This window comes from Dermacentor albipictus, chromosome 2, assembly GCF_038994185.2.
Source record: "Dermacentor albipictus isolate Rhodes 1998 colony chromosome 2, USDA_Dalb.pri_finalv2, whole genome shotgun sequence".
NCBI classification, from domain to species: domain Eukaryota; kingdom Metazoa; phylum Arthropoda; class Arachnida; order Ixodida; family Ixodidae; genus Dermacentor; species Dermacentor albipictus.
In genome coordinates this window covers 111,571,535-111,584,394 of record NC_091822.1, presented here as the reverse complement: position 1 = coordinate 111,584,394, position 12,860 = coordinate 111,571,535, and the positions used below count along the sequence as shown (strand labels likewise).

The window sequence follows — 12,860 nt, the reverse complement described above, 5'->3', positions numbered from 1 at the left end:
AAAAAGAAGATTTCGCGCTCACCGCTGTGCTGTTCGTGCTCAAATTTTGCTCAAAAGGTCGAATTTCGGAGTATACGTCGTTCAGTGTAACACACTTGCCACAGTTACGTGCCTGGTTTTAAAGAAAAGCATCATAAACTGCGTTCTCGTGTCGTAAAAATGACTCCTGCGATGGCGGAGCTGGCGTAAACTTGTGTCGCCGCCCGCCGGCATCTGTGGAAAGTAGCCGTTCAACAGGGATGCTTGGTTGCTGTGTAATGTGTCCTCTCCTCTAAAACAAGCGGCAACCCTTCTTGAACGGCTGCTTACTGCAGCTGCCGGCAGGGGGCGACGCAGGTTCGCCGTCTCGGCAGCAGCTTTCAGTCTCGCAAATGAAGTTTGGCTTTTTTTTTTCTTAAAGATCAGGTGATCAACAGTGACAAGTACAACGCTGCAAGACGTAGACTCCAAAATGGAACTTTTCTGCTTAAATTGAGCAACAGTGACGCGGTAAGGGAAAAATGATTTTTCGAACATTTTAAGCAAAATTTGTACGTTCTTGTATTAGACTCGTAATACTGCGCTGCTGTCGTTTTGAGTTCTTTTCAGTTTGTCTAGACATGCACGTTTTCTTACTTTCTTACTTCCTTTCTTTCTTTTTTTCTTGCTTTCGTCATTTAACCCATGGTGTCGCGGTGCTCACATTGGAGTTCCAGAACCGTTTTTACTATACAGTACAATGGTCCCAAGAAAGAAACAACACGCATATTCAGCTCCAGGTACAATGAACCACCTGCATACTCAACGTCACTTCTTTTGCACTTCGATGTGTTGTGTACACCTATGCAGGACCACATTTTTGAAGGCACTACCATGTCTGACGGCATGTACGACGTAGGGCGTTTGGTCAACAATGATGAAAAAAATATTTCTTCTTTTCTAATAATATTTGCTGTGAATAAATACCTTGTGCATCGGCTCCGAGCCCTTCATTCAATTCTTTTTGTGATAGGATGCAATGCAACGGACTTTACAATGAATTTGTATTAGATTACTACCTTAATTACAACACTCCCCAGAACATGCACAAATCATGATCACTGGAATAAAATTACGCAACTTTGACAATTCTATCGACAATGCATCAAAATTCGTCACTGAAGGCGCTAAAGCAAGAAAAAGTGCGTACGATAACACTTCTACGTTTGATTGTCTGGTTGCTGTTGCGCTTGCTGCCGTCGTAGTGTGGTCCTCCTTGTCGTTGTTATTACTAGTGCACTCGATTTTGCGCTGCAGATAATTCGAAGACACCAGCAGAGCCTGAAGCAAAGCTTTCCGGACCCCCCTTCTCCATACCGTGGCTTCCTGGTACTGGGCTTCCGCGTTTGGCCAGACACGAACGTTGACTTTGTCTACGAGCTTGGAAGGCAGCACAGGTACGGGCCTCTTTCTCCTTTGCTTAACATCACAAACGTGACGCTGTCAGGGACGTGAAATTAATACTCTATTACATACATATTAAATGTACCAAAGTGCTTAAGTGGGCCTAATTGGTCAGTCATCTCCGAGAGGAATAACAAAGCGCGGATATGGTCTAGAAAAAACGAGAAATTCAAGCGCTCACCAAGAAGGGGGGGGGGGGGGGGGGGGGCTGTAGCATTATTGTAATAAGTACGAAGGGAACAAAGATAACAGAAAGGTTTACAAGACTTTTAGACAGTCTACTGGAGTGTAAAGGATTTCCCATAAGTCTGGAGCTGCCGTTGTTTTGCGAGAGGCAGAATAAAACATCAGCTTAGAGTGAAGGAAAAGAAGTGCTTTCCCCGCACTTCCCGCATGTATGGGGTAGCTAATGTCGTTTGCTGTGCAGATACTTGTTCACGTGTATCTTTGTGATACTGGTTTTAGAACGAAGCCAGGAACGTCCTTGCAAAATTTCTGGAGGTAACGTCGTCAATGCTAGGCTCAAGATGATACTTTTGCCGGGACCAATAAATTTTTTGTTTTTGTTTCTAAGAAGCATAAAGTTTCCATTGACAGGTTAACAGAGTCAAAGCACTGCGTCTGTAAGCGCCCAGTGTATACCTGGCAAAGTTCTATTTCAGAGGTGAAGTAGCGGGCAAGCGCTGGCTTCACTTCTCCATGCTAAGAAGCCGCGGGTGCTTAGACTCCAGCATATTTTTGTCTAAACCTGCTTGACATAGTTACAGTAGCGTTAGCTCGTTTAACCACTCGGTGTTCTACGAGACATGCTTCAACGCCTACCACGCGCGCGAATCGTAGCTGCCGTTGCCCTGGCCTTCGCTTCTTTTGTCCTTGAACAGAAACGAGTCGCTGCTAATGTTACTGGATCAGTCAGCGTCGCGAAACAGTTAGTTCGGTGCGCGGAGCTCTGTGACCAGGTGATGACAGCGAAGCGGAGCCTCTTCTCAAGCTCCCGTTCAGGATATTGCGCTTTCTGACACGTCATTTCGTCAACTCATTTTGAATTTGTCACAGCGGTTCTGAATGGGTGTAATTATGTCGCTGTCCATGTAACCACTGGGAATATTCTCCTCCCACTTTATAATATGATTAATAACTCGTTGCTCTGCTAAGTGGGGCTTGCGCTAATGGGATAATTGTCTTCCTGGGGAGCGGCATACTCTTCGAATATATCTGAAACTTATCGGGACGGCATATGTTACAGATTTTCTTAATTGTTAGCGCTCACGTTGGTCCATTCCTCGCGGCCCGTCGGCTACATAAATCCCCGTTGTGCACCAAAGGCCGTCATTGCCTTTAATGAGCGCCAAGGCTGCCACTGTGGAGTGAGGAGGAGCCACGTTTCGTGGTTGCAGAAGCCATTCTGGGCACGACACCCACAATGTAAGGGTTCTACTAGCTACTTTGTTCGCGGCATTCAAACATGCTTGAACATAAAGTGAATTGATCTGAGCAACCACCGCTGTTTGAAATTTTTGCCAATCATGGAACTCCGTTTTATTTATTTTTTTGCACCATGTTTCCTCGAGCATAATTTTTCAATGTCAGAGTTTCGTGGGGTCATGCGCCGAAACTTGTGCCTGTTAGCAAAGCTGTGAAGGAACAGAGAAACTAATAAAACAGGAACACTTATTCTCGTAATTTCACTCCGACCGAAAAGTGACGACAAGCCTTTCTGGACGGCAATTATTTGGCCGGTCGCATACCATCAGGGTGTCAAACTGAGACGAAACACAAGGTGGTCACGTGTCCATCGCCTCGATTTCACAGCCCTTCGGAGCTTCTTAACGCTAGTCGTATACTACAAGCGTCCCACAACAAAGCCCGAAAGCGTGTTTCTTACTAGCAAAGTGATTTTGAAGCTGTTGACAAACAGCATTTGGGCAACCATATAAGGCAGCGCAGGTAGGGAGTATGCAGTCGGTGTTTCGCGGCCTCGCAGACGCTTCGCGGTCGATGGCCTGATCGTGCAAACTCACATTACTGTGGACGAGTTCACGGCCAACGTTCGGAAGTGCGTCATCACGGGGCCATCACCGTACAGAGTCAATGACGTCATCAACAAATACGTCAGGGGCATGGTAAGTGAGGCTCACGCCATGAGGGAGACGAGCCCCAGGCGCAGGTCGGAATATCGCAGACGCTAGTAATCGGCGCCGGTGGCAACACCTTCCGGATGCGCGCTTGAACAAGTAGTGCAGAACGTTTGATCCGATCACGTTTCATTTCACTAACATAGCAGCGCCCAAATGTCGATGGCGTCGCAATAAAGCCAAAAAGCATTTCTAGACCCTTTTGTTGTTTTAAAGAGATGAGCCTGGCGCTTCAATCGCGCTAAAGGTTTTCGCCACGCCGCACGATGCTGCCACCAGCACTATTCTCTTAGTGCACCTCGATACAAAGTACGGCTTTGCTGTTGCCTAGGCCTCGCTATGTTGTCATCTGGTGCCTTTACACGTCCGCCCAACGCTGAACTCCTACCGCCGCGGAAGCACAGGCGTTGTTTTGCTTAGCCTCAGGCTGTGGGTTCGTTCCCGAACGCGGCGGCCGCATTCCGATCGGGGACAAGTGCGAAAAAAAAAACGCGTGTGTATCATGCATTGGATGCGCGTTAAGCAACCCCAGGTGGTCAAAATTAATCCGGAGTTCCCCACTACTGCGTTCATAATCAGATCGTGGTTTCGGCACGTAAGATACCCCAGCATATAATTAATTTGACGCTTAAACTTTGTACTAATTTTCATCTCTGGAACAACCTTCTTCGTCAAACAATGAAATCCGCCGTAAATAAGGTGCTTTCTTTTTAGACATAGAGTATTTTCAAGATCGCCGTGTCAGATAACGTAATTGTGGTGCTCGAGACAGAGTACTTATAGCGGTGGACATTACTCGCACGAGAAATAATAAACAAATTATTCGGCTAATTAAAAATATTGCCACTAGGTGTCGCGAGCCAGCACTAATTGCCTCCTATTTAATTGATTTATGGTACATATTGCAATTTAAGAGTTTTAGCAGGTGAGCTTGCGAGGCATATTTACTTGGAGCGAACACTGAGAATGGCACCGGTATCGAGATATGTGCCGTCAAACTTTTGGTAAAAATGCGCAGTTAGACTTAATTTTTTTAGCACAATGTCGTTTTACGCATTGAAACGCAAAAGTAACTGGGACGCCTATGTATTCTGTCGCCAAGTTTGTCAACTATTATCTCGGAACTGGCCTCACCATGCGAATTGGTCCGCAGTGAATATGCATTGTGAGCTCGCCGGCTACAATTCATAAATTGCAATATATTCCATAAAGACATGAAGTAAAATATTAATTAGTTAATTCTTGTAAATATTCGACTGCGCTTCGATTTCCACTCCAAGTGATTTCCGCACTTAATAAATACTTACCCAATACTATCATCATCATCAGCCTAGTTACGCCCACTGCAGGGCAAAGGCCTCTCCCATACTTCTCCAACTACCCCGGTCATGTACTAATTGTGGCCATGTTGTCCCTGCAAACGTCTTAATGTCATCCGCCCACCTTACTTTCTGCCACCCCCTGCTACGCTTCCCTTCCCTTGGAATCCACCGTAACCCTTAGTGACCATCGGTTATCTTCCCTCCTCATTACATGTCCGGCCCATGCCCATTTCTTTTTCTTGATTTCAACTAAGATGTCGTTTACCCGCGTTTGTTGCCTCACCCAATCTGCTCTTTTCTTATCCCTTAACGTTACACCCATCATTCTTCTTTCCATAGCTCGTTGCGTCGTCCTCAATTTCAACAGAACCCTTTTCGTAAGCCTCCAGGTTTCAGCCCCATATGTGAGTACTGGTAAAACACAGCTGTTATACACTTTCCTTTTGAGGGATAGTGGCAACCTGCTGTTCATGATTTGAGAATGCCTGCCATCGCACCCCAGCCCATTCTTATTCTTCTGGTTATTTCAGTCTCACGATCCGGATCCGTGGTCACTACCTGCCCTAAGTAGATGTATTCCCTTACCACTTCCAGTGCTTCGCTGCCTATCGTAAACTGCTGTTCTCTTCCGAGACTGTTAAACATTACTTTAGTTTTCTGCAGATTAATTTTCAAACCCACCCTTCTGCTTTGCCTCTCCAGGTCAATGAGCATGCATTGCAATTGGTCTCCTGAGTTACTAAGCAAGGCAATATCATCAGCGATACTCAATACTATACTATACTCAATAAATCGAATTATGCTGTCTATCACATGCGATCTTCAAACATTCTATATTATCTGAAAAAAAAAAACACCTCGTTATAGCCAAGCTGTGGGGACGAATTAAATTTAGCTAGATTCGCAGATTACTCTTTTGCAGGTTTTTATGTTTTTAAGGAAATTTGGAGCTAATGGAGTCGTTCGTCACCCCTTTGAAGTTGTATGCAAGCCGCCATGGTCGTTTTTTTTAATTAATAATCCTTTATTTACTATTGCGCGGTGTTTATTTTCAACTGTTAGGATCAATGGTACAGACTGACCAACTGTGAAATGTCAAAAGTATTCTATTGCCCTGAAGAAAGCAATCTTCAATTCAGTTTGTGCTTCTCCTACCCATATCTTCCAGCTATTATTTAACAGCCTCCACAGCGGATTCATTCACGTTTCTCCTGTATGTTTAAAACAGAAACGCGTCCAGCGGGTTACATACGTTGTTATTTACCTATGGTCAGACGTACCGCGACGTTTTCTAAAATACTGCCATGATACCTCTGAAGTTGTATTGGTTGGCGATCGCTCTCGGAAATACTTTCGCGAGATTATGCGTCTCTAGAGCCTTACTCGTCGCCATCTTAATGCGACAGCAGTCTTGACAAAGTGCCAAGCCCGCTATCCTTTCTATGCGCGCAGAAACGCTCTCCTTCGTGAACGCCGACGCATTCAATGCTTGTCACGCAAAATCTCGAAGTGAGAGTATCCCCGAGAGCGATCGTCCGAGAATGCCACTCCTGGAATTCGATCTTTAACGACTACTGCGTTTATCGAGGTAGTGCTGTGAAGTCGAGGTTCCGTGCGGCCAACGAAGTTTCCATGGATGGTGGCGTGCCAGGTGCCGGGAGAAAAGGTTACGAGCGACGTTTAACAAAATGAAAAAACGAATATGTTAAAAAAAGTACATGGTTGAGTTTTACAATGTGGCTACAACTATCGGAGCGCACTATGGTGGCGCATTTGCATGTCCGTGTGTCTCACCGCCTCCGAGAGTCCCCCGCCTCCCTCGCAACCGTCTGGATCAACTTTTTATGCCCTGCGTCGTCATGGTTCAGTCGCTTCCACCAATCCGACGTCAGGAGATCGATGGCCTCAGGTCCCACCAATCCAGAGATTTGTTTGTTGCCCTTTCCCTCCGAGGGAGTTTTGTCGAAACACAAGCACATCATAGGGCACAAACAGGGGAACTGGAATGGTACGCTGACTTTCCGTGGTCGGGCCAATTGGCGCAGCTGACAGGTATGAAGAATCGTAGCCTTGCACGGACCTCAACTCCGGCGTGGATGTTCAACATCCCATTTGACGAGGCGTCGGCTCGTTTCCCATAATTGCTTCCTCCATGAGCGGAGTTTTGTCGCTGAGTGAACGGCCGACCACAATGGCTTCAGAAGAACTTCAGTTTGGCCTAGTTGGTATTTACTGCAAATCATATTGACCGCAAAAAAGACGGGGACAGAGGAAGAAAACACATAAACAGCATGGGCGGTTTATGTGTTTTCTTCCTTTGTCCCTGTCTTTTTTGCGGTCAATATGATTTGCAGACCACAATGGCGTTGATGGCCTCTTCGTGACGATTAGGAGAGACGATGTTGCTATTTTCAAGCGAGCTGCCTTGAAGTAAAGATGAGGCGTGACAACTGCATGTCGCCGGAGTGGCATCGCCCGGTCTGAAGGACCGCCGGGCACAACCGTAGCGAGCGCGCGACAGACAGCATGACGCTTTCTTTGATGAATTTTAATCACAGAAGCCAATGAACTTCAACTGCCGTGTAAAAAAAAATACGTTCCATGTGGCCAAGCCGCATATTGTGTACCTACTCGACCCCCCCCCCCCCCCCTCCGCCCACCGACAACCATAAAGAATGATGAATGAAGTTACTGAGACGCCTCGCCATCTTACTACCCTGTCGCGATCATTGTTTCGCACAACCGAGAAAATTACGAATATTCATCTCTATGCCGTCCCATGGGCATCGACATATTTGTTATTCCTGCCAAAGTACAAGGAAATTCATAACTCCGTTGCCGAAATGGGCCGACACAAGCAAAGCGGGTATGTTATAAAACAATCTCCTACAGGGGGAACCCGCTTATAATGCACCATATTTGCAATATTTAGTATACCACATTTCATTTGTGTTCTATATTTGACTACAAAGGCTCTTGAAAGCTTATGTGCTAATATTTTTTTTTATTTCATGTGACCAATAAACCTACCATTTCTCGTGTTGTTGCGGGCAATCTTTTTTTCTTGTCTTTTTCGGTGCCCTAAAACTGCCGCTCATAATCAAGTGCGCGCTCATCGCGTTGGGCGGAAAAGACAATAGTACGGCGCGTGTTACGATTTGTCCTTACGTCACAACAATTTGGGCGCGTGACTCATGCTTCTTGTGTCTGAATATGACGTGATGCTCGCTGACATCAACTGCCCCACCAATATTGGGGCTTCCAAATGGCTTCCGCTCACACGGCAGAAAGGACTTTAGACCACTGGCGAGGGTAGACCCTCTAGCTTCTGAGGGAAGAGGTTGTGACTGTTCGGAGAGGAGATAAGGCCCTATCGATCACAGAGCCAAACAATGGACCTGGCTTACTTCCGGAAGAACATTGGGACTTCCACATCTAGGGAACTAGGCACTTTTTTAAACTTTGAAGCATACATAAGTGGCGCTGCCTTATTCTTTTACCCCTCACACACGCTCTCCCATTTCTATCCCTCAGCTCGTAAACAAATTGTTAAGTTCTTGACAAAGCTGCGTCTTGTCCCTGCCCAGCCACCTGGTCAGCCGTCTCCCATGACAAGTAACCCTCGGTCACTTATGCCACATCGTTGCGTTGGATCGCAAGCACAAGGCTCAAGGATGCGACGTCCTAACAAACACCGTCTATTCTGCGTGCGATTTTTCTGAAATAATGCTATGCCGACTGTTCAGACATGATGGAAACCTACTAAATGGTGTTGCTGGCACTGCAGGTCTTCCGCCAGTTCTACAAGTAATCGTGCCATTTCTCATCTACTCATTGCTTTTATTCTGGTGTCCTTTCATGAGAGAACGGGAGTGGTGACCTAGTTCTTGAGGACCGGTGCGGCGTTGAGATGAGGCCCAATATTTGGGGGAAATAAAGAAAATTAAGAGAGCATGTCAGAGCGAAATTAGGAGTGTGTCAGACTTTCGCTTCTGTGGTGTGCCCACACTTTTCCCCTGACCTCGCAGCACTTGTCGCTCGAACTCAGTGGTTAGGCAGATCCCACACATTTTGGAAATTTACTCTTATGCGAAGCGTTGTCGCAGACCACAGATCGTATAATCCACTGCTTGAACGTTGGAATTTATTTGTCCTTAAGCACATCTGGTTGCTCATGTCCACGTGTGTTTCTGCTGTACCAATGACAGTTTGAAACACCACGACGCAGCTTCGTACGCGCTATCTTTATGTAACTTTCGAACGTAGGCTACCCCGACGAGGACGAGGCAAGCCCGGGGAAAGAGCCAAAGAATGCTCCGCATTATTTAGCTCTCTCCGGTGGACGCGAGTTCTCAGACTGGAACCATAAATTGCAAGGCCGAGTTGTAGCATTTCGCAAATCGTCTGTTTTGATGCGAGCTCTAGCTTCCCGCTAAACTTCTCGATGGTTCTTTTGTGCTCAAGCGGAGGAGCGTAGATGACATGGAGAACCTCACGAGGATCGATGACTACCCTTCCCGGGCCATCTCCTTCTCTTTCTGCACCCGCCAGTACCAGGCGCAGACGCCGCCGGCGCGGCTGGACACGGTTTGTGACCCTCCCGTCGGCGTCCCGCCACCGCCAAGAACGTCAGCAGACGTGAGTGTACTGGCGTGTATGCCCCCCATATGTACTATGTGTACTACAACAACAAGAGCAACTTAAGGGGAAAAAAACATAAGGCGCTACCGTTTGATCATCGCGCTCTCTCTGTATATAATTTAATTTGACGTTCAATTCCTGGGTGCACTGGCCTGTTCGAGCGCCAAGCTGTACAAACACGAGCAATCTTGTTTGCAACTGTGCATGCGGCTTTCCAAGTACGCCGATAAACTCGCTTCTGCCCTGCTGTTGCTGCTGTTACTATACTACTACTACTACTACTACTACTACTACTACTACTACTACTACTACTACTACTACTACTACTACTACTACTACTAACCTACTATTATTAGTAGTAGTAATTAGTAATTATTATAATTATTACGTTATTTCTCTTCTTGTTCTCCTTTCATTCAACTATTCCTTATTACACTTTGGTTTTTCTTCTCCCCTCTCTTTTCCCTTATTCTTCCCTCTTAACCTCTTACCCTCTAACGCGCACATTTTATTTTGAACTATATTACGACAGAACATGTCATTTGCGGTTGTGTTTGGGACGGCGTGTACTGCTTTAATAGAGTTTTTGTGCAACCTGTTCAACTTGAGATGTATAAAAAGATGCACAACATCTCATTTACCAACAGATGTTACCTTTTGGCGAAATTAGGGCGCATGTCTGAAGACGGAGGAGACAGTTGCGTCGGACTTCCTTATTGGCGCACGTTCAATGTAGAGTAAATCTATTTTTTCGCAGACCTGTAACGACCCACAAGACTGGTACAACGGATCAGTCTCTGACGGTCAGCAGTTTGTGATGATGGGCCAGCTGACATCGGAGGACCAGATCTTGACGACCTACGAAAGCTTGCATACCATTGAGTATAAGGTAGGATATCGTAGTTGTCTTTTATTTCTTTTTCATTAATTTGGAAGGTCCTAGTCTGCGACATATCACGCGCTCATCGTTTACAGACAAGCAAAGTTTCAATCTGATATCCGCAATTTTGACCCTGGCCGTCTGTGTCATGCGTGAATGCCGCATACGTACAGACCCGATCTACTGCCCAGAAAAGCAGCCTCTAACATGGTTTGTGAGCTAGCGCTGATAAGTGATAAATATGTGCACCACTTGAGGCCGGCGTGACCTGAAAATTTGCGGTTAAACTTACGCAACTGGAATTAACTGTAGCTGCTAGCATTTCAGCATAATAATTTCACTATGTTTATTGCTTCCGGTAAACTAAAGACCAAACATGCTCGTACATGCATTAGTTTCTTCGCTATAGTACAGCATCATCCTTCGCTCTATGCCATACGATCTCGATCGTCGCTTCGAAAAAGTGTATACACATGAAGAATTTTCGAGACACAATGAAATTGTTAGTTCTAAACATTTTTCGATATATAATTTAGCAAGGCAAGTGTTGTCTCCGTGATTGCGAAAAAGCTGTTAAGCTTATGATCACGGTGATTCTCAACCTCCATTTCAGTACTGCAGCATCAGGCGCGTCCACAATGACATCGGCATGGCACTGTTCGATATAGAATGCGAAGACTGGGAGAGCCAGTGCAACAAGCGACCGTCGCAGGTCAACCTCACGGGCACCGCCAGAATCGTGGGATCGGCCAACTACACGCGCTGGCTGGCGACCGTCGACATTTTAAACAAGAACGACTGCCCGTGACGTCCGCCATGACCCGGCATCAACACTGACCCAAGAACAAGACATCTAGCGTACTTTGTGAAGAACTCTGCGTTCCGTTTTCCTTTTTTCTTTCCTATCCCTTTCCTACCACAAAGCAAGCCTCGCGAATCTGTTGGTGTGTATGTCATGAAGTAGGAGGCACGCCGTCAAAACACATCTCGGTTTGTATTCGCGGCCCGCCTGTAAAGTGTTCTCAAAGCACACAAAAAAAAGAACTTGTATGTGCAAGTCTAGATCGCGCAAAAAGTAATTTTCTTCGTAAAGTGGACGGTTATTGTGTGTTTTCACCCTTTCCTTCCCTACACATAAGTGTTTAAGTACGCATTTAATGACACAAGCTCGTGCTTCTTGTGTTCACGTCGGACAAAACTTTGCAGCCAGGGTCAAACGTGCCTGAGAATTTCCTCTCTTCAATGGATGTTTATTGATTTGTTGATTACGATAGTGTCAACTATATTTCGAGCCACTAACACACACGCCATCACGTTATTCTGTTATGCGCATACTGAAGTACTAGAGGACGCTCAGGAACATTGCAGCAGGGTGCTCGGCTTTCTGTACGGCGCTGCTTGTGCTGGACTGTTAGCTGTGCGCCAACTGACTGCAACCTTTGTGCTTCGTTATCTCAAGTATTAGTTGTTATACGGTGGCGGATTGAATTGTGCCATAATATGTTTAGCCGACTCTATGGCGGTGGTGGACTTTTGTAGCTGCTTGTATCTGTATATAAGCTTACTCATAACCATAGTATACATAACAAATTTTATCCGCTTGTACGTTTTACGTTTGTATGCATGTGGTGACGTCATTCAGCTCAGCTGTCTTCTGCCGCTTGACGGGCGAATAATGAAAACGTATGCGTTTCTCTGGAAGCATTAGTATTTAGTTGTCCGGCAAGGCTGTAGTAATGATGTTTTCGCTTCGATGTTTTTAATATTTTTGCTACTTTTTAACCTTCACCCTTTGTAGATTTCGAACGTGAAAGAATAACCATAGCTGAGTAGCCTTTTTAAGCAAGCGTTAAAGTTGTTACGTTCGTAGTGTGTGACAAATAAGTGAAAGTGTTGTACGCAATGTTCAGCCCTTCTGTCTCAGGATCCGGTGAAGGAAGAAAACAATTTTAGAAAGTTTAGGTCGTTCCACTACATTGACTTCAAAGTATGGTATAGTGCCAACTTAGGACAGTAGCAAAGAATCAGGACTCCGACTCACGTTTTCTGCTTTCTGCAGTCTCAACAAGCTCCGTCATAATAATACAATAATAGCTTTGTCCGAAGATGAAGTAACGTATGCATGCGTCACTGGAGGTGTTCTAAATGCCACCTCGTGTGTTGGCTAACAAATCAGGGGGTACAACACACATCATGCCATGTCATTTGTGTACGGCGTCTTATCCAGTAAGCGCGTTTGGCTTTATTGACCGCACTGCATAAATTCCAACTGAACACACATCAGTATCAACAGCCAAATTAATTTTTTTAACAACACCCGGTTAAACGCTCTCAATTTGCTTTTCCTGTATCCGTCCATCCGTTCCAGTGTACCATTTTCATAGTTGTCGCATAGAGAAAGAAATTTCAACAAGAGCGGACACTCCCATAGAGCCCAGCGGCCGAATTGACTGTAGCACA

General features: G+C 45.7%; 1 protein-coding gene across 1 annotated transcript in view; it reads left to right on the top strand.

Annotated features, from left to right (window-relative positions):
* LOC139056051 (uncharacterized) overlaps nucleotides 1–11,995 on the top strand; it is a 45,161-nt gene extending 33,166 nt beyond the window's left edge. The window contains exons 10-14 of the mRNA XM_070533871.1: nucleotides 1,276–1,415; nucleotides 3,407–3,545; nucleotides 9,344–9,517; nucleotides 10,278–10,409; nucleotides 11,014–11,995. Of these exons, the coding sequence (XP_070389972.1) occupies nucleotides 1,276–1,415; nucleotides 3,407–3,545; nucleotides 9,344–9,517; nucleotides 10,278–10,409; nucleotides 11,014–11,208 (780 nt within the window). The 3' untranslated portion in view covers nucleotides 11,209–11,995. The remainder of the gene's footprint in view (nucleotides 1–1,275; nucleotides 1,416–3,406; nucleotides 3,546–9,343; nucleotides 9,518–10,277; nucleotides 10,410–11,013) is intronic.
* The last annotated feature ends 865 nt before the right edge of the window (nucleotides 11,996–12,860 follow it).